A 24,976-nucleotide genomic window follows, 5' to 3' on the forward strand; every position below is an offset into this window, starting at 1 on the left:
ATTGATTATGTGAAGGCAAACATGATAAATATCTCCTTAACTCTGCTACAATAACTAAGATATGAGTGATTACTATATAAAGCAGCATTTTTATGCTGTATATTTGTAGTTCTGCGCTATTTTTAGAAAATATGTGTGATTTATTAAATATGCAATGCAGTTAAAGTAGAGTTCCTGCCTGACTCACACTGTAATGTCTGAGTCAGCTCAGAGCAGTCAACACTTCTCTGACAAAATGTCAACAAAACTGAACATTATAAGCTTCACAGATGACAGGATTTACTGCAAGGCCATTGTGCTGTATTGCATTGGATTACACAGGTATAACTAATAAGCTGGTGACTCAGTGTAGTTGCACTTTTTAAGCATTTCATTAATTTTGACAACGTGCTGCATAGCACGCCTGAAGGGACAAGTTGCACCTGCGTACGTAACCAGAATCCCTCAGTGCCTGTTTAAAAAGAGAGTGCCTTGATGGTTTCTCCAAAGAGCGCATCTTACAAACTCAATTTGAGCCCAGGAAGTGCTCCTACCTTTATACAAACATTTATTGCTTTTTTTGTTAATAATGCTAATAATATACCTTACACTTATGATAATGTTTGCATGCATACTGTGTGTGAGTAACATGTTGGGAGGTCTGTGTCTGTTGCATATTTGTAACACAGTCTCCTCCAGTCTGAAGAAACCTCCTAATTACTCACTGATAGACAGCACCGGTGGCTCAGCTAATAGTATCAGCAGATATCATAATCTTCATTCAGTCTCTAATAAGGTTGCAAACCTCCAGTGATGGCCTGTAGGTGAGTGTGTTTCTGAGACAGAGACAGAGAAAGAGGGAGCAGGAACATTTTCATTAATTTATCTTTGCTGTGGCCAGAATGATAATTTAGAGAGGGATCTATCCGCAGCGCACTTCATCATGCCGAATATTAATAAAACGAGACCTGGAAGGCTATTTCGTCCAGATCGAGCACGTCTCCTCCCTAAATCGCAACCGGGTGCGGCACATAAAGGACGACGGAGGGCCACTGTTGTTTTGTTTTCCTTCGAACACTTAGAAAGTTGTCTAACCGCTAAATAATAGTTCAGCAAATCAGAGAGCAAATTTTTACGTTTGAGTTTCATGAAGTGACGCTGACCTCTGTACCAGGAGAAGCCAGAACGTCTGTTCTTGCTGCATGTCTGTAATCAAAGAGCTCACACAAAAGGTAAAGTCCTATTACAGAGCTGGAAAGCCTTGTTCATTTCCTGTCCTCATTCAAGCAGGTGAGATTAGAACCATTAGCACGTGTCGGTCTCGCTGTGTTTTAATTAAGCTTCTAATTTTGGTCGTATAGCAACACGTCGTGGGGGTGACCGTCCTCAAACATACGTCAACTCATCAACAGGCTCGAGGGGCAGGAAGCTTTCTGAACTGCTTCCACAACAATCCCTCTCTTCTCCTCTTCTCGTCTTCTCTCGTCCATCCTCCCTCTCTCCAGCACTGCGTGGAGTATTGTTAAGGAGCCTGAGTTCGGCTCATCAATAATTGAACAGCCAGAATCATGTAGAATTCTCTAAGAACCCTGTCTGCCGCCCTTTGTACTTCTGTGAATTGATTAATATTTCATTTGTGTGCGTGTGACGGCATGTGTGTGTGAGAAGGAGAGAGGTGTTGAGGTTAATCTGCCGTCTCATCAAGCTCGTCCTTTAAAACCAACAACATTTCCTCTCTCCGCTCTGATGCACCTGCCTCTGCTGAGAAGGTGTCTGCTGTAAAATGCCCTTTAATGTGACACGAGACAGATGGACTTTAACTGCCATTTTATTGATGAGCGAGGTGCCGGTTTACAAGTTGTAACACAGCAGTCCACAGCCGCTCGTAATATGACTTCAGCGTCATCCAACATGTTGCTCAGGTAAAAACAGCTTGTTTCTAGCCAATAATTGCAAGTTATTAACGTCTGAAGTTGTAATTTTCTTGTCATTATACTCTTAACTATTGAGCGTTTACATACACAAGTTCACTAGTTTGACCTTTTCCAGTAACTTTTTTAAATGTATTAAATTAATTAATAAAAGGCAAGTAAAATTGAGAAGGATGGACGGACACTAGGTGAAATATCTGATGAAACCAGTGCAAAGGACTGGTAAGCAAAAGTATCATGTAAGAGTTTCGTTATGATTCACCAGACTAAAAGTCTTTCTGGGCAGAGTGGGTAACAGTTTCTGATAGTTTCGACCACTATTGCCATACAGTCCTGTGCTGTGGGCTATTGAAACACAGATCCCCTCAGCAGGAAATGAAGCACAGATAGTGAACACACAAAGAGTTTAAACAAGGACAGTAGATATGGGTGCAGTGTGCAACATCTGGAGACATGCATGAACCGTGTTCTGAAATGAAAATAATCTCAATCAGCTACAAGAACAGAAGGCCGATGACAAGTGTTTATGTGTACAAGGAGACTGGAGATGCCATCCAACAGACAGCATTTCTTCATCATAACAAAATGGACCAAGAACATTTAATTCGTCTGGAAAGTATTAATATTCAATAAAGACCAACAGGCAACAAAGAAACACCATGTCTATCGAACTTGGGTCACCAATCCAGCTAGAAACAACTGGGAGCCGTAGAAACACATAAAACACTGGTGTTTGAAATCTCACAGAATCACTATCCCTTTAAGTCATAACCACCCATACACAACCACACACACACACACACACACACACACACACACACACACACACACACACACACACACACACACACACACTTTTCGACTCACCCACTGAGGACCACAATGAAATCCATGACGTTCCATCCGTTCCTCAGGTAAGAGCCTTTATGAAACACAAAGCCGAGGGCGATGATCTTTATCCCAGCTTCAAAACAGAACATCCCGATGAAGTACGGCTCTGTCTTCTCCTGCGAGTGCAAAGCAAGAGTGATAATTAGCTTACATGTCAGGTCTGGGTTTTCTGAGGAGCTGTAGGCTCCATCAGAGGCAGCTTAGACTCATTGTGTAATTACATCAAGGCGACAGAAAAGTGCGAAGTATTGTTGCATGTGCTGATGTGTAAATATCTCACCAGCCTCTTAGACATGGGAGTTTTGTCCTCTCCAGGAAGGTGCTGCTCCAGAGCCAAGACGATACAGTTGGCGATGATGGTGGTGAGGATCATGTACTCAAACGGAGTGGAGGGCTGAAGTTAAGGAACTTAGGACTGACAATGTTGATTAATTGGTAAAGTATCTTAATTCAAAAGATAAGACTGGTTATATACTTGACTTACTACCTTGAAAAGATCAAAACCACACAGCCCAAGCCCCTGAGCATGTTCTAAGTACTTCATTATTTTCCAAAACATCCAGGAAACATCCAGGTTTTTACAAACATTATGCAAAAAGGAGAAAATTGCATTTTTAGACACTAATTTAAGCTGCCGATTTGGTGCGCTTTACTGAGTATTAACTGCAGCAGGATGTAAGTGGGATCAGCTCAAAATAAACTACTGTGCTCATGCTCATGGTAATGAAGGTAAATGTCACCCTGTGCATGATGTGTTGAAATAGTTTTTGATAATAATGAAGGTCTCTGCGCAGAGGAATAAGCTACATCAAGCTCTGGATACACAAGCAGGTCATCGCTGGTTTTGGGTTTTTCATGTAACAGGATGTCTACGGGTGTCAGACACTTTAATTAAAGATTTGATTTAAGCTTTTAAAACATTTTTCAAGATAACTTTGACCAAATTTCAAGACTGATTTTTGGATGAACCACCTTTTTCTTATTCAAGCAAGTATAAAGGTATTGTATGTAGTATATATAAACCGTCCAGGGGTAGGTGCATTCTACCAACAGGTGAGTGCAAGTTTGAAGTAAAGAGACAGTATTAAGAAAATCAGAAATGTGGACTTTCACGCAGTTTGACTCATTTTGACAAAAATAAATCAAAAGATGGAAAAATTAAAGTAGATGAAAAGTTTTGTGGCAATCACTAATTCAAATGTATAACTATCTATGGACTTTTAAAGGAAAAATTCTGGTATTTTTAACCCTAGAACCTTTGTTTACATGTTTTAGTGTGTAAATGATTCATTCTCATCAAAAGTTTTGGAATGGGCCCAGTAGATCACATCTGCAGTGGCTGCAATGTAATTTTTGTCACTTATCTTTGGCAATTTTTTGACATTTTTTTATGACTTTTTATAGACCTGCAGGCACCCTGTATAACAACACTAAGAAAATCACTAAATAGTGGCTGGCTCATCTTTTAATTAATGTATGTACAGTAAGTGACACGTGGATTGTCCACAGAAAGTCAAACCTCTGAAAACAGGTTTCTAGGTCACAGTTGAATGTGTCATGTCATCTATTCATCAGAGCACAACAGTAGTCCAGGAAATGTGTGTAGTGTGTCTCTTATGTCTTTACAGAGCATGGAAAGGTCTATACACTATGACTAGAAACAATTCAGGAAAAATTATTGATTTAATTGAGTAAATCAATCCCAGCGGCGCTGCAATTACAATGTCATGTAAGCGAAGACAGACAGGCTAACACTGATTCCCCTCTGCATGAAACAGAATTAACCAGGCATGTTAGAGGCCCCAGGGCCGGAGACGTAACCAGATACAGGCTGTACCTTATCTGAGGTCAGCAGAGAGCGTCACAAACACACCGAGGCAACAGAAGGTTTATCGAGGAGGAATGAGTGGTTGGGTCTGAGATGTGATCCTATAAACAGGGTCACTTTTACGAGTTTCGCTGCCTGTTCCATGGGACCTGCACTGGTTGTCGGTTCAAGCCGCTCTGGGGTTGAGCTCAGCCAGCAATGTGCTCTTTATCTAATACTCTGTGTGGGCAGTCCCCCTTTCTCCTGGTTATGTGCAGAAGAGGTAGGAAGGCAGGGAGCTTAAATCTGCAGAGTGAAGACAGGGAGGGAGAACGGAAGGAGGAAGGAGGCAGAGATAACAGGCAAGAATGACACAGGAGAAAGTGATAAGGAGGATGATCAGCGGAGGAGAAGATGACGGTTATATAGGGAGTCAGAGGCTTGTGAAACCGGTAGGTGAGGAGGAGGCAATGAGACCATGTAAGACTGACATCGATGTTGCGCTGGCAGCTGCACCCAGCGGGGTTACTCAGGGACAAGTGAGTGATGGGAAGCTAAATAAACAGGCAATCGTACTCCCACTAGCCCATTCTTACTTAAACCAAGGCTGCGTTTACAGATTGACTCAGTGATTTCAAGTAAATCGCTGAGAGGTTTTGGAAAAACAAATCCAAGCAGCAGACAGAAGATAATGAGCCTGACAACAAAGAGGAAAAAGTGGTTTAATTGCTGAGGGGTTGTTTCCAAGCTTGATTTCTTTTAGGGAGTGAAATGTATGTTTTGATTCACTTCTCCTCAATAACTCGCATCACTTCAGGCTCACAGAGAGTCCTCAGCAGCAGCCAGTCGCCACACCCTGCCTCCCTCAAACACACACAGCAAACAGGACGAGGGGGGAGACGATGGGAGGGGGAAAGAGAGAGAGGTAGGTAAGAAAGCGGAGGAAAGAGAGAAAATGAAGACAGAAAGACAGAGGTATCCACGGCAACAGGCTTCTATTCCAGCCAAAAGTCAATGCTACAAGATGGCACAACTATCTCTGTCACACACCACACACACGCACACACACACACACACACACACACACAGACTGCAGCTTTGCTCTGTATGTCAGACTAGTTTTAATGACCACAGGACGGATCTTATCATAATGGTCAAAAGTGGACATTTAGATGTGATGAATGTGTCATTTCTTGAAGTAATATTAAAAGAAGTAAAAGTGATCGTTCATGTACTTTATAGATTTCTTTCTTTATTATTCTTTTAAGTCATTTTCATGATATAAATATATAACAAAATGTTGTTATTTTGTATTTTCACTGGGCGTTGGAACAACGTTGACCTGTATATTGTCTATATAGAGTTCCAGTTAACTTAATCGCTTATTATGTTGATTTGGTGAACATGTGGCAACCAGTTACATATTACAAATCCAGCAAATAAGGAGCAACATTATCATTCATTTGCGGTCATGTTTCTGGCAACCTCTCGAGTGTAAGTCAAATATTCACTCTTAGTTCAGCTCGGTTTTTGGTCTTCGTTAGCTTCTGAGAAAATTGGCGCTTTAGTTTTTAGTTTTTTGAGGAAATTGAATTTTTCGCTGTTAACTGCTAAAAACTATGTGAACCAGATTGTTGCTAAAGTTTCCATGCACCTGTGTTGAAGCATATTTTCAATCTGAGCATAAAAGTACTTGAATGGAAAAACAGAAATTTCCATAATGAAGTTTTTAAGCTTGGCAGAGATGGAAAAGTTGGTGTATCCATAAAAACAAAATTCAAAGAAGTACCATGGGAACAGACTTATTGAATAATTCATGACGTACATGAAACATCTGACTTGAACACTGAAGAGATGCAAAAATTGAAGGCAGACCAAAACATCAGTTTTGTGTGTAGTGATGAAAAGACTCCTCAAAATAATACATGAAATAAGCAAACCATTTGTGACCATGAGGTTCGACAGGCACTCAATTTAATTACATCATCTCATTGCGCTCCCTTCTCTGTATGGTTTAATGGCACCTCACTGAAGAATTAGCTCCTCCAGCTGTATTTGTAAGAAAAGTTGATTTTTGAGTCTCATTGTTAGTTACGTTAGTTGGTTACTCTAAATTGCCTGTAGGTGTGAATGTGAGCGTCAATGGTTGTTTTCCCTACTGTATATGTCAGCCCTGTGATGAACTGGCGACTATCCAGGGTACCTGCCGTCGCCCAATGTCAGCTGGGATTGGCTCCAGCCCTCCCATGACCCTGAAAAGGATAAACGGTTTCAGATAATGGATGGTTGGATGGACTTGTCGAAAAATGACGTTTTCTGATTGTAGGACGATCAGGCTGTCATCCCAAAGCGTCTTTTTGGCGAGTTAGGACTTAGACTCAGATCTACTTTTCTGACCAATATGTCCTTTAATATCGGCAAACCAACTCCTAATACCTGATAAGGGTAGTGGATAAAGACATCCATAAATTCGCTCATCGTTTTGCTGAGTTTCTCAAAATGTGTTTAACATTTGCAATACATTTCGATGAAACCCTGGCTTGTGTCTGTCTGCCGTTTGTGCTTGGTAGGTGTTGTACTGTTGTTCGGCCAAGAGTGACGCAATGAGACCCGCGAGTGTGAATCAGAACAGCAAAACTGCAGTGTCAGAAACCAAAACAATGAGCTGAAAGACGCTAAAGAACTCTGTAGAGAAACCTCCTGATATGACTGGTGCTTCCTGACTCCCCCTGACATTTCAATAAATTCTCTCTGTGTAAAAGAGTAAAAACCAACACTGAGCTCAGCGTAAGTTACACACTCAACAAGTGTCCATAACCACAAAACTCCTCTGTGTCGTTCTGGTGTGTGACGCTGATCACGGATTGTCTACCAGCTTTAGCAGTGAGGCGTCTCGTCAGCAGTCCTGTGAGTCACAGTGACACTGGCGCTCTGCCTCGATTCTTCAAACATGCGTGTAAAAATAGACATGGAGACGGAGTGTGATGCCCTGTGCATCTGTGAACACGCTCAAGCCCAGATTGGATCCGAGCCCCTGTGATTATCATTACACGGAGGTGAAAATCAAAATGAATCACAGGCATCTGAGGCTGGCTTATTGGAAATCTGTGAATTATCAGCTGTCTGTGTGTGTGTGTGTGTGTGTGAGTGAGTGAGTGAGTGAGCGTGTGTCAAAGGCAAAGAGCGGCGTTAAATACACAAACACAGAGCAAAGCCAGGAGTTTAATCTCCATGTGGAGTCAAAGCAAAAAACTGATACACAACAACATCAATTCATTAAAGAATCGAGATTTCAAGACTTCATTAAATATGCACAAGATAAAAGATGTTGTCAACTGAATGGATTTAACAGACAGCTGCATCAAACACAGTTCAATATTCCTTTAATTCCACATCACCTCCACACCTCAGTGGCCTGCTTGAGCCAGCCGATCAATCCTGGGGATAAATGCGGCCATAGTTCAGTCAGCCTAGTGAGTAAACCCTGTCAACTGAGAGCCACAGGCTGCTCTTATATACACCTCTGTCAGGAGATATAGAGGGCCGGTGGATATACAGTCATAATACCAGAGGCCCTGAGGAAACCGGAGGAGGAGGCTGGAACACAGCTCGTGTGATTGTGATGTTTGTGAGGACTGGTTGTATCAACTTTCAGTAAGCAGATTTGAGATCAGTGCATAATAATCAAAAGTCACATCCGCAATTACTGGTGTCATTTTCTTCAGCTTCGCTCTGAAAATGTGCTCTCATTTAAGAAGTAAAAAAAAAAAAGCAAGCATTTAATGGAGAATAAATGAGGATAGCACCATAACTGCACAAGGGGACACTAGGGTCATTTCCCCTCTAATTTCAATTTTTCACACAAGGATGCAATGTAGTTAGAGGGAAATGAATGATGTTTCTCAAGTATAAGCTGACCCCAGAGCCATACGCAAAGAATTTACAGCCTAAAATGTGCCTTAATGAAATTACCATTTTTGAGTTTTATGTCCTGGTTACACCTCTGAGAGAGAGCGAGGCAAAAAACACTATCTGTGACATTTCCCGTCCAATTTCTGAAGTACCTGTCTTACTGTTGCATGCTTAAAAAGTCGCAGGCATGTGGTTATCTCTGTGTGCCCTGATGAAACAAACTCTATTAAATCAATCAATCTATTATTTAGAGGTGTACCTTCTCAATGGGAAACTTCCCACTGCGGGGGGTCCCAGTGGGGATCAGACAGGAGGAGCAGCTGCCGGTCCTCACCAGGCCTGCTGCACTACACTCGGTCCGCGTGCTTAATTAGCCCTGCCTCTTCCCTGCCAGGCCTCCATCAGCCTTCCATCGACTGAGACCTCAGCCAGGTACTGTAGACACACACACACACTACCTCTCACTCCTGTGAGCTAAAAGAGAGACTATGAACTCAAAGAAATGAGCCAACACAAAGCCCTCTGTGCTGCTCAGACCTCTGAATGATTCCTGAATTGATCATCTGCTGTTAATTGAGCACTCAGAGAAAAAAAAGAGCCTCTTACGGTGAGGTGACAGCGGCAAGTTGTGCTCCAAACACAAGGCTGACCTTTTACTAGATGTCCTGCAGAGATTGTGCGTGTGTGTGTCTGTGGTCCCGTATAGCAATTTCTGTGAGGACCAATATGCGTTTTAGACAAAGACAGTGAGGAGTTTTGTGGAGTGAGGATGTTTAAGGGTGGTTTTCACTTCTTCAAAGAACTGTTTAAGGGTTAGGACTTAAAGAATTAGACAATAGATTCAGTTTATGTGAAGTGCAGGGAAGGGCTGAGGTTAAAAAAGTACAAAGAATGAGTTTTCACACTGGTCCTTAAAGTCAATTCTCCATTGTACGGTGGGGAAAAAAATGCACAGCTTAGCCAGGAAACCTCATAGTAATAACTAGCCTGGAGGGAGTCGCTGCTACTGGCCAAGAATTAGAGCAGCATATAACCTCCATGTAAAATCATAACTTATTGTTTTATTAAAAAAACACCAAAAAAACATGTTAATTAGTAACATTTTGTGACCAAATAAGGGCAGTTGTTTCACAGCTCGGTTTTGCTGAGCTTTATAGCATGTTTTAGCCCACAACTTCACTGTTTTGGTTCTCATCGCTCTCAAAGCTGGAAGCTCTAGAAACTCCCTGTACACTACCTGCTCAACACAATAAGGGTCCAGACGCACCAAACCAACATCGAAGAACTAGTGGCGATGATAGATGGTAGATTGTTGCGTCGCCTCACGTCACCTGTGGCTTGGCGACAAAGCTGCACTTATACACACAGCGAAGACTGCAGCAGACAGACGAATCTGTGAGAGGAGATACCTGTCCATACCACCACTCTTGCTAAAATAGCTACTTCGAATCAAGAATATGCCTGATAAAGAGTTGCATATGCCCCTAATGAAGAGGCGGAGGTGAAAAATAAGGAGAAACTGCGTTAAACGGATGGTAAGTGGACTTGCATTTCTATAGCGCTTTTCCAGTCTACTCACATTCACACACACATTCATGCACTGATGGCAGAGGCTGCAATGTAACGTGCCAACTGCTCATCAGGAGCAATTTGGGATTCGAGCCAGCGGCGTTCCGATTACTGGACGACCCGCTGTACCTCCTGAGCTACACTCGCCCCAGCGTTAAACGGGTGAAATCATATACTGTATCAAAACTACAGCCATCAAAGGGCTTTCCTTTTCTTTTTACGTTTCTCCTCTTGTGCACTGGCTCTGCATGCTGATCCGGCCAAAAAGCTGCCAGCAAGGCCCGACAACTAGTGCCACACAGCACATTGCAACAACAAGGGCCACAGACACTAACCGATGGTCCTGACACGAGGCGCTGACACAGTTAGAGACTAGCTGGTGAACACAGAAGAGCATTTAGCAGCTAAAGAGCCAGACATTTCTTTCAGGAGCTGGTAGAAACCAAAAACAGAGGGTGATTGGACTTACATTTGCTATGTGGTCGGAAACACAACTGCAAATTAACAGTAATGTTCTCCGTCACTGCTGAATGTGTAAATAAGCAACTGTTTGCTAACAGATTCACCATATGAACTTAAAATATGTCCATTTTTTTAATCCAAAACTTGTTTTACCAACCCCCAAGTGGCCAAAAAAGCTTAATCAGGGTCCTCTCATGTAAAAAAATAAAAACATGTGTGTGTGTATCATCATTGTACTGTATGTAAAGTAGGTTTTCTTACTTCTGTATTCACTGTGCACGAATCTTCACACTACCATCATACCTCACACACTGTATATTAGAGAGAGCCACTCATCACAGCCACAGTGGATATTGACCAGAACACAGCAACACTCAGCTCAGCATCACTCCCTTCAAAACCATATTAGCAAACAGTCTAATACAGAATAACCGAGTGAGTGATGACCGGCTGTAATAGCACACGACACAGCGATCAGACATCATTACATGTAATTCCTGTTAATGTCTGTTAATCAGATACAGTAGAGCTCATTATCTGTAATGAGACACTCCCTCCATAACAGCACATTAACCTGCAGGTTATTCAGTCTGACTCGTTTCCTTATGGTCACTACAGCACACACAGTATTGTGACATAAAGCCACAGAATATAGTGCAGCTGTAGTATGGTTAATGTAATGACCCAACCGCTGGATGGCTGACGTATCTGTCGTAAGACAACCAACACATACGCACGCTTCAACCCTTTTCCCTCAGCTGTTGATTGAAATTCATCCCGTTTCTATTTTTAATCACCTCAATGGAGGGGCAAACCCAGAGGACACAACAAATACACAGCGTTCAACAATGGAAGCGGACTCATTCTATTTGCTGGGGTTTTTTTGTTTTTTTTAAATCAGCAGTGGGCCAGTCAGTCAGTCAGGAAGCTGCTGAATGGAGCAGAACAATAGCAGAGAAGAGGCCACACCTGGCACGGACACCTGGTGAGCCGCACAACAGCAGCAGCAGCACAAACACGCCACCGATGGACATCTGCGTGTGGTCGTCCCTCCGCAGCAACAGGGGGAGGAAATAATAAGGTCTCTCCCCTTTCAGTAATAGAAGAGTGAGTCATTAGGTTTGATAAAGCCGCCAAATAATCATTAATGTAATCGTACTACTGAGAGTTAATAAAAGTGTTATGTAATACACATTAGGATAATGCCTCCACCTGATTTAATAGAAGCGTTCAGGCAGATAGGAGCAGATGCATTTTAAATGGTTGTGATAAGTGGTTGAGTTAGCCAAGAACACAGCATTAAATCACAAAAATAGGACAGAAGAAATATCTTCGCACTGGAAAAAATGCTGCTTCAAAAATAAATAAAAAACAACGAACACAAGGTGTTTCTTGCTGATAAAAAAGGCTGCAGATGGAATAAGTGAAAACTGTCTGAAACAAGACCCATTTATCTCACTACAATGTTGCTTACATTTTGTGTAACAGGCTATTTTTGACAAAAAATTTGGCAGATATACTTAATAAGAGTTTTTTTGCTTTGCAGGTGTCTTGTTTTGTCAGATCAACACTCCCAAAGCCCCAAATAAACAGTTTACAGTCAAATGAGGCAGATCCTCAGGATGTTTGACAGTTCTGCTTAAAAAAAACAGTAATCTTTTATCAAAATAGCTGCAAATCATTTTCCGTCATCAACTAATCGATTATTTGACGCAGCTTTAGTCGAGTTTGACATGTGACAGTGACAGCTTCATAGGTTCTCGTTGACAGAAAAGATTCACAACCATGAGCAGATAGAGGAGAAACTCCTGTGTGTTCCTCTAATCCACTTTCCACTGACACCTCCTCCCCCTCTGCAGTAGTTTTGGTCTAGATATAGCTGTTGTCATAACCTGAGTCACACTGATGTATCGGCTTATTTCATCCACTTTTGGATTATTGCTCAATAAAATAAGGAGACCAAGGATCTGCTACATTTTTAAAAAAGACAGATTTGGTGTGTTCTTCGTGTCCTACTTATAGATTCATAATTTCCTGGTGTGCAGTATTGTATTTAAATTAGTTGATCAATTAATGGACCAAAAAGTAATTTATTAAACATCCAATTCTCAGACTCAGATTCTCTCTCTCTCTCTCTCTCTCTCTCTCTCTCTCTCTCTCCCTCTCTCTCTCTCTCTCTCTCTCTGTGTGTGTGTGTTTGTTGGTTGAATCAATCGTTTTGCTCTGTGTGCTGTCCATGGTGCTGACTCTGTAGCACAGACACAAACACTAGAGATAACTTGCTTGTTTAAGGCTTTCATGTGTATTTGTGTACACTTGTGGAGATATGAGACATAATTATTCAAATTGGGGACAACAAATGGCTTATGCAAGAGACTGTTGGTCCATTTTCACGAGTTAAACAGTGAGCACAGTTTACCCACCTCTGTAATTCACCCCAGCATGACTTCCTGCACATTTCACACACCACCCGCTTCACTCGCACCATGAAGCAGAAAAGGATATGGCCACTCAATGATTTTCTTGGCGTACTTCCTGACCACGTTGTCCTCGCCGAAGATGAAGAGGGACCTGTTGACGGTGAAGCAGTTCTCCCTGACTGGGATGGGGTTGTACAAGGCCATGGTGCGGGCACGCTGCGCTTTGGTCTGCTTGAAGGCTGGGGAGATGCCACCTGTGGACACGGCCGCTCCATCGCGGTTCCTGTTGCGCTCGGACCCTCCATCCCCGGAGCCCAACAAGCCCGGGACGTCGTCTCCAAAGCGGGCCATCCTGTTGAATGGGGAGGACAGTGTGAGACAGGAGGCAGGAAAGGAGGTTATAGTCTCCTGGAAAGCAGGGCGCGGTGCTGCGCTCCGTGTGACCGCAGCGGAGTGGCGAGATCCGGACCAGCTTTAGTCCATCATCTGTTTTAGTCGCGAAAACACCCCCGTCAACTTCAAAATCTGAGCGAAATCTGTTCAAAACATTAAGCAGAGCACGTCGATTCCCTTCTTTCGAGTGCGCTCTGCGTAATCAAAAAGGACACGTATCCAAAAAGTAAATCAATCCCGCCTCATTTAACAATCCGAAGCTGTGACAACTGATTCATTTTGCTGCGTTTTATCCATCCGAACACTATAAGAGCTTCAAGACGAGCTGCAACAGGTCACGTCTTCTCCAGCCATCCTCACTCAGTCCCCAGAGCGAGAGGCAGAGGAGCAGGTTGATCCGTGGATTTATTTATTTTTTTAAAAATAAACTAGTCCTCTGAGTAATTCAGAGCACATCACGCGTGTCTCCTCTCTTCTCCTCTCTGGTGAGCACTATCCTGCTGCATGCGTAAGAGGACGAGCGAGGGGGGAAAAAAAAAAAAAAAAAAACTTTGGTTATTTTCCACGACATTTTCCCCGAAACAAGGCGAACAAACACAAGCTGTCAACTGCCTGTCACAGCTAGGGAGGGGAAGAAAACCCTCAGCCCGTCTGGTCTGCAGTGGGATGATGGTGGTGGTGGTGGTGATGATGATGGTGATGATGGTGGAGGAAGTGTCTCCCTTTCCTGAGAGAGCAGGAGGAGAGGAGACCAAACACACCTCTCCTCACCTCTGTGCAACCCTGAGGATTATTACGCGCAGGTCGTGTTAACAGCAAATGAAGAAAACATCCACGGTGCAATAAAAACACACAGTGAGATTATTTAAATTATTTATATGAACCTGCTGTTCCAGCCTGATTTTACGCTTTTCATCAAATACACTGAGTTTTTTTCATGTGACTGGTCAACGACCATTTGCAGATGGGGCCACGCTGGGTTACTGGCTCTGACTTGTGCTGCTCACCCTGCGCGGTCACGCCTCGGGGCAGGCAGACTGAATGCTGGTCACGCATCAGATCTGCAGGGAAGTAAACACCTGTTGTAATACACCAAGACACTGTGGAGGACAGCAGCGAGCGTCTCCGGCTAATTGCAGGGTTCAGAGCCCTCTATTGAAGGCTTTGATAGTGAGGGGGAGTCGAGCTGCTGCGTGCTGGCTGGAAGTGATCAGCTACTCTCATGAGGATGTGCGGGTTTTCACGGTGAAGGAGGGGAAAGAGGAGAGGAGTGAGATGTTACAGCTGTCAGGTATGAGACATTATAGATGAAGCAATAATTAAAGGGGCCCTGTGGAGTTTCCTTGAAAACAAACAACAGTTATATTCAGTTTTTTTTAGCTTTAACAAACATGTTGACCGCCTCTTGTCCTCATAAAATACTGGCAAAGCAGTTGTTTATTTTTCTTACATTTTTTAAATTGCGTAATGTTTACATGTTTGTCTTTCTCTCCCTGCCTTTGTTAGCACAGCTCTTTTAGGGATGCACGATATGGATTTTTTTTTTTCAGCCGATAATGATGACCGATAATTACCTGCTTCTCATGGCTGATACAGATAAGATGACCAATGATATCACATTTTGCATTTATTTATTATTATTTATTATTTCTAAGTTCTGAACCTGTAGTTAATGCACACATGAGGGTAGGAAAGGCTCAGATGTAGTGAGGCTGATTCAATACTCTGTAGCTCTGATGAGATTTGTTAAAACTCGTAGACTTTTCCCCTCCTCTCAAAACCTTTGTGGCTCATGTGTTGCAAATTACAGTCATGTTGTTGACCTGCCTAGCTTCCTAGCCTACGCAGCAGGTGTTCAATGTCATGAGCCCAACAGCAGCGTTCTTCTTCATCTTCATCTTCTTCTTCTTCGTATTTATTGATGGATTGCAAACCAACTTTGGAGGTGCTTGCTGCCACCGATACTGCGTTGAACGCTGCGTTTGTTAAGTCAATGAAAGGAATTTGGCTTCATATGACTGGCTCCATTTATCAACTATAATCACTTTTGGGTAACGTTAGTTTTAAAAGTAACTTGTTACGTTTCAAGATTACCTTCATTAAAAAGTAACGCTGAGAAAAGTGACGTGTTAGAGTACTTGTGCGTTACCAAAAAGTACCGTAAAACCCCTTTGCGACTTGTTGCTGTACATGTACCTTTGAATGTATTGACTCTACCGTCATTTTGTAGCCTTCTTTACAGTCACTCTGCAGCCTAATAATAGGAATGACCGACACAATATAACAGTTACACCTCTTTATTTTGCTAACGACCTGACAGCGAACTGAGCAGAGGCATACAGTATGAGGCACAGCTGTTTCAATGAAAACAATACAGCAAGCACTTATCCTCCGGGCACAGCTTGCAATGGGAATATTTCCACAAAGTTAATGCTGTCAGGTGACGCAACTGTAGGTTTACCTACCACTGGCCACCTGCTGAGCAGCAGGAAACACAAACAAGCAAATACTTCTTTTATTCTCGTAGCCATGAAAGGAAAGAAACGATTACTTTTATGAAAAAGTAACTAAAAAACGGATTACTTGCATTGCAGAACACGTTACGTTACTTGTTACAACAAAAAAGTAATCAGAGTACTCTAACGGATTATTTTGTAACAAGTTACCCCCAACACTGACTATAATTGATACCGATATTTATCAGCTAATATACATTTCCCAATTTTACGCCCAATCAGGCTGATATTTATTGTGCGTTACTAATTCTTTTGCGTGTTACTACCAATAACTGTTAATCTAGCGCTACAGGTGGTCAGAAACTCTAAGCTTTAAAGGGTTACTCCACTAATTTTACACATTAAAGTGTGTTCAAAGGTCTTGAGGAGTGCTTCTGCATATGTGAAAAAAAGTAGTATATAGTTTTTAGTGGTTCCAGAGGAAGCTGCATGTAATCTGATAAATTGCCTCCAGTGATGTCACTCAGTGGCTCAGTTGCATTGTGGGTAATGTACGCACCAGGTTTTGGAAAGCAGTCCACCGGTCTAGAATTCTGCTCCTGTAACACCTTTGAACCAGAGATATCACCTTTATATTCCATTTATTCTTCTTTCACTACAAAACCAGCATGATGTTCACTTAGTAAATTATGGTCCCATTTAGAGTAAAATAGACGATAAAGAAGGGTATGCTTTAGGGCGTGACTACCTTGTGATTGATGAGTCAAAACCACAGCGTGTCCTCGGGTTCTTAGTCAGATCCAGTCAGTGTCCTCCCCAGCTTCACTATCTTGTCCAAATATGGTCACCCCTGACTCTAAAAAACCAAGATGGTGATGGCCGTAACGTCAAACTCTCCTCACCTCTGTCCAACCCTTGAGGCTTCATAACAGTAGTCCGAAAACCAATGGGTGACAACTTGGTGGGTTAACACTTGGTCTAAATGAAAGTGATGGACCATCTTTCAGTGGATAACATGTCCCTTTATCCTGAGCATTGTCTTTATTTTGAGTCAATCACACATACTGCTCATCGTACTGCTGCTGTAAACACTAAACCATTAAATGTGTATTAATCCAGGTCTGAAAATAGTCGATCAAGTGCACTTCTTACCTTTATTTGAGTAATGTTTGCTGAGAAAGAAATTGAGAGATTGCAAAATTAAACTACATGCTTTGTGAGCTGTTTGTAAAGGTTTGCATCTTCAGTAAGAACCGGTGGGCTTGAAGCTAAGAGCCACAGATGGAGTAGGCAAGTTGGCAAGTCTTGACAGATGGACTAACTAACAAACATGTAGTTTTATCTTTTAACTGGGACACAGAGGCTCCACTCAAGAATAGAAACTGTTTCAAAAGATCAAGCATGTATCGAAGAATGGAAGAATAAGTCAAAGACAAGATGAACCTCAGGAGAGAGTTAAGCACGACACTGACACTGATGGGTATTTAGTGATGGCGGTATGACGAAGGCAGTGATCAATGGTGTGTGGCCTCCAACTCATTAGCGCTTCAACACATTATGAGCATTAAAAATAGAACACATAACAGACAGATTTCTGACATCTCCTCATTAAAAATGCCGAGAAGGGACGTACAAATTTTCCTGAAACAGTCTCCTCCGGTTACAAGACAAAAGAATCACGTTTGACTTGCCTTTTGTTATTTCAGTCTCAGCTGAGTGTGACAGAAAGGTTACTTCTGCCACTTCCTCTGAGCAGCGGTAAGCAAGTGATATCATTACATTGTTTTCTGCCGGGGTGAGAGTGCGCAGCAGCCACAGCTTTCTTGGCTCGGAGGTGAGGGGTGATTTATGGTAATTAGGTGTTAGCGGGGATGATTAGGGTGGAGGGATGATGGTTCTTTACCGGAAAAAGGCAGAGAGCGAGCCATTACAGCTTTTTTGTTGTAGATGAGGCTGTGAGCACCTTTTGAAGTAAAACTAGTTATTTTATTAAAGTGAACCCGACTGAAACATGACTTAATTTGTTCGGCGGCTTGGATCAATCAATCACTCCAGTTTCACCATGGTGTGAGTGGTCACACCAAAAATAACCCACTAGCCCTAAGGTTAGTTGGTTCCTCTTTCTAATATGGCACCCATTTTAAAGACCTAGAAACTAATGGCTGTATAAATAGTTAATAAGCTATTTATTAGTGCTTTATAGAGTAGTTAAAGGCCACTTAAAGAATAATATATGATACACATCCCTTTGTCTAGTGTTTGTCTCTTTCTATCTGGTAACAGTACTTCAATAAATGCTCGTTGAATTCTCACTTCAAGTCTGCAGTTATAAATATCATTAAGTCCAGATTCTCTGTAGATCTTTTTCACAAATCGGTCAAACAGTCAATGAGAAGCACGTTCGAACTAAGAAGTTTTATGAAAGATAAAGCGATGTCATGATGAAGGAACTCACAAACTTGCACCCCAAAAAATTTTCACAAGGTGCTTATTACCAATCAATAAAGCATTAACAAGTGATTTATTATCCATTAATGAGGTCATTAGTTACAGCTTAAAGCCCTTTATAAAGGGTGATGTATAAGAAAGTTCATGTGAAAATCTGCTGATTACATTTGAAATGACATAATTCTAACTGGAGGTAAAAAGTGTGTCATTATTCGTCTCTATTCTAATCGAAACACTTCACATTAAAAGTCCAGTGTGTAGGATTTAGTGAAACGTTAAAAACATCCCTCTCTAGAGCAAAAGAGTTTGCTTTGTCCGTTCTGGGCTACAATGATTCGTAATTATGGGTATATTACATCTCAATAGCTCCTCACTAAGGCCAGAGATATACTCGCTTTTTAACCAAGCGTTCACATAGACAACGGGCTGCACCGTGAACGTAGTTGTTCATACTTGCCTATATACTATGTGTGTTACAAAAGGATACAACGAGATGGCACGCTTTAGCTTGTCTTTGAAACTTTCTGCCATTGTTGACCCTGCTGTTGCTGATGTGCTTACTGACCCTTGACCCTGTCATACCCGAGGACGTTACATTAAATCTGGACACAGCGTTGGAGGCGGAGCCCCTTTCTTTCCTATAAAAGCTGCTCAGTGGCTCTTTGAAGCCAAAAAAACTTGGGGTACAGGGGTAACAGGGTATGAAAATACCCCTATCTTCCCTGAGAGGCCCATAGAGCATGCGCACTTTGACACTTCCGCCGACTGAGCTGTCCAATTGAATAGAGATAAAATAATTGAATCTTCTAGACTTTATTGGACTGAATGACTCAAATTTAAATTTCCATTTGAAAAAACACTTCTTCAAATACAGATCCTCCAAAATAAATGAATTCAAAAAGAACTGTGGAAAAATGCAGAAAGATAAAACATCTTTGCCATACAGGCAACAGGAAGTTTTATAGGAATTTTGAATGTTTATCAGGACCCTAAGAAAGTCCCATAAAACTTTCTGACTGGGTTGTGGGCTGACTTTATTAAAACAAACGACTACATAGTGAAAAACACAAAACACTCAGCCATGATAACATAATGTTACATGAGGTAAATGTTGTTGGCGAACTGACTTTTAATCCGACATTGTGGGCATCTCAGCTGTAGAAGATGTCTAGCATGCACAAATCTTGCCAAGGTACGCAGGGTTAACAATGTTACCTGTCACGACAGCAGGTTGACAGTTCCTGCTCTGGTAATGAGCCTCAGTGCCACAGGACTGAGGTGAGAACAAAGATTTCAGTTCAAAAATAGAAAGTGTGAAGAGATACCTGGCAGGCTTGTATCCGAAACCTGGTCATTATCACGCTCTTCGCTTAATAGTCCTGTAACTAAAATAGCTACTCACCCTGAGGGGGAAGAAGCCACGTATAAAAACCCACATGTGAATTCACAGCACACATGTGTTTACTTGTTCGGTCATCGTATGTGACCATCTGAACAGTTTCCATTTTCTCCTGCCAACATCTTTCCACCAAGCTCCCACGCTTTGAATTCATCCCACTTTTTCTGTGAGAACTATTTTCAGGCTAAAGCGCAGAGTTTACCCCATTTCTGTCCATATATTACACCCACAACGGACACAACCAGTTCTGTTTGTTTGTTTTACTTTTAGGCTTCATAGATTATTTTTAAAGTTTATTTTAATTAAAACTAATGCTTTCACAGCTTTTTTTTTCATTTTGGTTTCAGTTTTAGTTTCTGATAATAACCCCGCCAGGATGACCACATTATTGCCTGTTTCCTTTACAAGACTATAATTAACAATGTTTACCAGCTGCTGATTTTGGGGGGGGCCCTTCCAGTGGACAAAACCTGGTGAAGTGCCCCCTCCTCACAATAAACATGTCAGGATTTTCTGTGTGCTGGTGCCCCACTGCATACAGCTGGTGCCCTTTTTATTTTTTTCACCCCTGCCCCTCTAATTTGTTAAGTCTGCCACTGTTTCTTTGTATGATCAATCTTGATTTGCAACATAGTCCAATGTGGATTTGCAGGAGTGAGAAGCTGACACATTTATAAGGCATTGTGCAGCTCAGTGTGATGTGGTCTGCTAAAAATAGCAGATTTTAATACATTAGTAGTACAACTGAAGCTTCCTGACATGTGCCAACTCAACAAAACAACAGGACCATATACTGTGTAAAATACAGGGTTGTTCAGCTTTCTAAGAGTAAAATTCATGCAATTTTTCACAACTTTCAAGATACCTAAACCAGAAATGACCACTATTGAAGCCTTTATCATCACATCTAAATTGTTACTTTCAAGGTGCTATTTGTAAGAAAAGTTGATTTTTGAGTCTCATTCCCAACTCGCCAAATAATGACACTCTGGGTTTCCCAAATCGTTAAAAACGGACGCTTTGGGATGTAGGACTGGTCGACCGCCACCCCAAAAAGTCATTTTTTGACGAGTTGGGAATGTCACTCAAAAATCTACTTTTTATTTAAAATGTTAAAAGATTTTTGGTTTACATGAGTGATGGTGTCGATGAAACACCAGATTATTGTTGAAAATCAAGGATTTCTTAGGCGTTATACTGGAAATCAAGCATTTTCCTAACACTGAAAACATAAATGTGAAAATGAACATTTTCCCAAACTTTGACGACGTTGTAAAAAACCTGAAATGAGCAGTGCAGGACTTATATTTGGACTAGAGCATTAAAAAACACTCAAGACAAAAGGCATTCAGTGAAGGATAAAGGGACAACGACTTTTTCAAAAACACATTTTAAGAAATACTATCGTTAGTTCTTGGGTGGCACAGTGTAATCTCTTGTGCGGTCTGGATCCTGTCTATCAGTCATGAATGAAACAAATTCAAAATGATAAACTTGCTTTCGTCTGTTTCTATCTTTTGGTTCCATTTGTGGAGCTCGTTAGTTTGAATCCAAGTCGGGGAGATGAGCAGAAATGTGGAAAGAAAAAGGAAAAATTAATCATAAAATAAAAATGACATGAAGTGTAATTATAGGAGAGTAAGTGCTGGCAGCTATAGAGCAGGGAGTAACACATACGGGAGAAGACACATTATTTACACAGAACAGGAATCTGTGTGTCTGTCTGAGTAAGACCTGTCAACACATTTTCATCAGTGTGCACAACGCACTTGTTGACAGCCGTGGGAGGGGCTTTAAATGTACGAGTATAAAAGAGCAGAAAACACACAAACAGGCAGTACGATCATGACGTCAGCACTGCTGAAGAGCTCACTCCAACTGCTTTCTTCCATTAGATGTACCTTTAAGTCTATATTTAGTAATAATACAAACAAATTTATTTTTTCCATAGCATAAACCAGCTGTTCTCAGAGGAAAATAAGGTCCCCAGAGCAGTTTGAAAAAGTCAAACAGTATGAAATTGTGTTGTCCTTTAAGCTGTTTGTTTATTCAGTGATGAAAACAAAGAGTTTGTTTATTTAGTTTGTTTAACCATGGAAAACCAACCAATGAAGATCTTTCTCCTCTGATTAAAATTTCTTCCCCAAAACTACATAGTGCACCTTACAGAGGTTTGAACACATTAAATGCCAAAGTAGAATCTTTGCACCAAAGGATTGTGGGTAGTGTAGTTCGCTGTATGGTTCTCCAGAAGCATGAAGGCTTTGATTGGTTTTGCATTTGAGGAGTGCAATTTAGTTTTAAAGTTTCCTTCCAGGCTTAATGAACATACACTTGTTTTCTGCCTGTCATTATCAGATTAGTCTCTGTAGCAACAAGACATCCATGAGGAGATACGCTTCCACACACTGCCTGAAATACAAACTACAAAGTGGTCTCACCCAGTCTTGCTTTTTTCAACTCATCAGTGTCATCTGACACGTAATCACAACCTTCCAGCACTGTAAAAACTCTCTTATACAGCATAAAAAATATCAAGAGGCCCTTTTTACACGAGCACACACATATACACACACTGGACACAACACTATCAATAACATCAAATGGGCAAACATTGCATCCATGTGTTTTCTGTGAAGCTGGAACTTAAAAACAGTCAGTTGAATGTTTTTTCAAAGTGCAAAACTTTCCACATCTGTTGCACACTGTCACAAAACAAGGAGGTACTGGATTTATTATCACAGCTTCTGAGTGACCCAACATCCAGCACACTTACACTACTTTTCACGATATCAGATTTTACCTAAGTAACGATAATGATATTATTGCTATATCTTTAAAGGTGCAGTATGTAAGAATTTTAGTTGAAAACATTGAAAAATTAGCTAACTTTATCAGCAGACAGTGAGGAAATAACAGTTTTGACGTTATGATGTCTATGTATTGTTGCAGAGTTATTTACTAAAGCTAGTATGCTAACCAGCTCCATGGCTAACTGAGCTAACCACCCAGTGGCAGCTACAGTTGGTAACTTGGGTAGAAGTTGTAATCAGCCATGTGCTCTTCTTTATGTGTCATACATTTGAGCAGAATTGTGCAAAATAAACAAAGGATTTACCTGCTTCACTTCACACAGTTTGCAAGAGATAGCTGCACATCCCACAGGTGTATTGACATGTTCATCCCCTATACGAGGGGCGTAACAGCATGCATTCATCGCCGCCATAGAGAGGCAGCAGCTCAGGTGCAGCTTCAAGTTGAGGATAAATGACCACAGAGCCGTGACTCCCCGCCTGCTCTTTGTTTGGTTCTTACAGATGCTGCTGTGTTTATTTATTATGAGCTCTCTCTCTCATCGCAGCTCTCTGAAGAATACCAGTTGATTAAATTTTTTTCTTCCCTGCCACATCCTTCCCTAATACCTGTGCAAATTTACAACCTGCTCTTTAGAGACAGATTGTAGCGAAGATATCATCCTGCTTGGACTGTGATCAAGTCTGATTTTGCACATCATATGGCTATGCATAAACTAATCATAGCCTGGTGGAAAACATAGAAATGCATGCGCACAGAAACAATCTGTTCCCGCCATCTGCTGTCTGACAAACAAATTAACAAGAGCGGAAACATGGTGGCAAATAACAGAATATTTTTGAAAACCAGGGACAACTTTCCGTGATTCCAATAGAAATGATCTTCAAGCACAGTTGAAAGTTTATAACAACAACTGCATTTGATTAATGAATTTTAACACACTTACTTTCAAATTTATAATTTTTTTATATCATCACCTACTGTACAACAACACCTGCTTAACATGGTTTCAAGTGTCGCGCTCTCATTAATCAGCTTGTTTATCTCCAAAAGTTCCCCCCAAAATAACCGCTGTGCTGGGTCAGTGTGCCATCGGCCAGGCCTCGGGATTCAACGTGACACAGAAAAGCTGGAGGCAAACAAGGAAGGACAGACAGACGACGAAGCCAGACCTATTGATGTGGCAAGATGAAGGGGCCGTGGGGATTGGACTATATTTAGCTTCATTGAGATGGTAATGGTTGGAACATGAGAGGACGTTTGTGTACGTGTGTCTGGGTGTGTGCTTATGGCGAGCTGTATGAGAAGCGGCATTTGAACGTCTGGGAAAGAGTTTTTGATCACAGAGACAGGAATAATTACACGTGGCAGAATCAATAGTCATCTCTCTGTAATAACGCATCATGGAAATAGCACTGTTGCTGTCTTTTCTTGATCAGTGCCCGAAGGAAACATGATGAAACATATTTACCCTGCGGCACAATTTCTCTGCCTGTCTCCCCCTCTGTCTCTCCGTCTCACCCTCTTCTATCTCTCCAGCTGTCTCACCCTCCCTCTCTCTACCCAACCCAGATTTCCTCTGTTGTCTCCCTCCTACTTGTTTCCTAGCAACTGAACTGACATGCCCCCTATTCTCAGCCCTGTGAATCTGTCGCCGTAACCCTCGATTTTCAGACGGAATAACCTATAAATCATTGTTCCCCGCGGGGACCTGAGTTATGGTCGTTGTCTCCAGACAAACGATCCCGTCCACAAGCATGTTAACCTGGTTTTCTGACATATTGCAAGTTTAGAGTGGTCGAAGCAACAGTTGGGCTCTGGAAACATAAACGCTGACAGCTCTCTATAGCTGTCTGAGAGGCTCGATTAAGTTAAGTGACTTTGTTTAGAAAAGAGGGGTGTTTTAGGGCTTTGCGGCATTATTTGCAGACAGCTGTGTGTTTCTTCTTCATGTACTTAATCTGCTGTGTATTGACTTGGCAGAGGATTAGCCTCACACTGACCAAATGATTTTGAGAATTTCATTAATTGAAGCCCAAGATAAAAACACTGCATTGCAGTCTTTGACAACAAGCTGTCCATGTTAACATGAGCATAGTCGTGCCTAATAATAACTGTGGGGTGGAAAAACATCTGAAACAGCATTTACTGTTCATAAAAGCACAGTCTCAAGATGTTTGAGGGGCAGGGGCACAAAAAATAAAAAGGGCACCAGCTGTGTGCAGCGGGGCACCAGCGCGCAGGAAGTCGCGACATACTTATAGTGAAAAGAGGACATTTCACCACGTTTAGTCCATTGGAGGGGTAGAGGGCACTTGGAAATATACTCCTGTGTTTACAAATATTACTGATGAAAATAAACGTTTTAAAGCTTAAGCAAACATAAATAATTGAGTTTGTTGGTGTTTAATGTCCTTCTAGTAAAAAAAGACAAAAACCTGTAATCTGAGAGAGATTTTAAACATCATTGGGGTAAAATTTGTATCCATTTTTGA

At 41.6% G+C, this 24,976-nt stretch overlaps 1 protein-coding gene across 4 annotated transcripts in view; it reads right to left on the bottom strand.

The window, feature by feature from the left end:
• cacna1ea (calcium channel, voltage-dependent, R type, alpha 1E subunit a) overlaps window positions 1-24,976 on the bottom strand; it is a gene marked incomplete at its 5' end in the record, with an annotated part of 96,598 nt that overhangs the window by 57,726 nt on the left and 13,896 nt on the right. For all 4 annotated transcript variants that reach the window (XM_084355901.1, XM_084355902.1, XM_084355899.1 and 1 more), the window contains 3 exons: window positions 2,778-2,917; window positions 3,082-3,187; window positions 13,057-13,323. In XM_084355901.1, coding sequence (XP_084212027.1) covers window positions 2,778-2,917; window positions 3,082-3,187; window positions 13,057-13,323 — 513 coding nt within the window. The remainder of the gene's footprint in view (window positions 1-2,777; window positions 2,918-3,081; window positions 3,188-13,056; window positions 13,324-24,976) is intronic.

Source organism: Pagrus pagrus (assembly GCF_965226575.1).
Source record: "Pagrus pagrus genome assembly, chromosome: 6".
In the NCBI taxonomy this organism is placed as follows: domain Eukaryota; kingdom Metazoa; phylum Chordata; class Actinopteri; order Spariformes; family Sparidae; genus Pagrus; species Pagrus pagrus.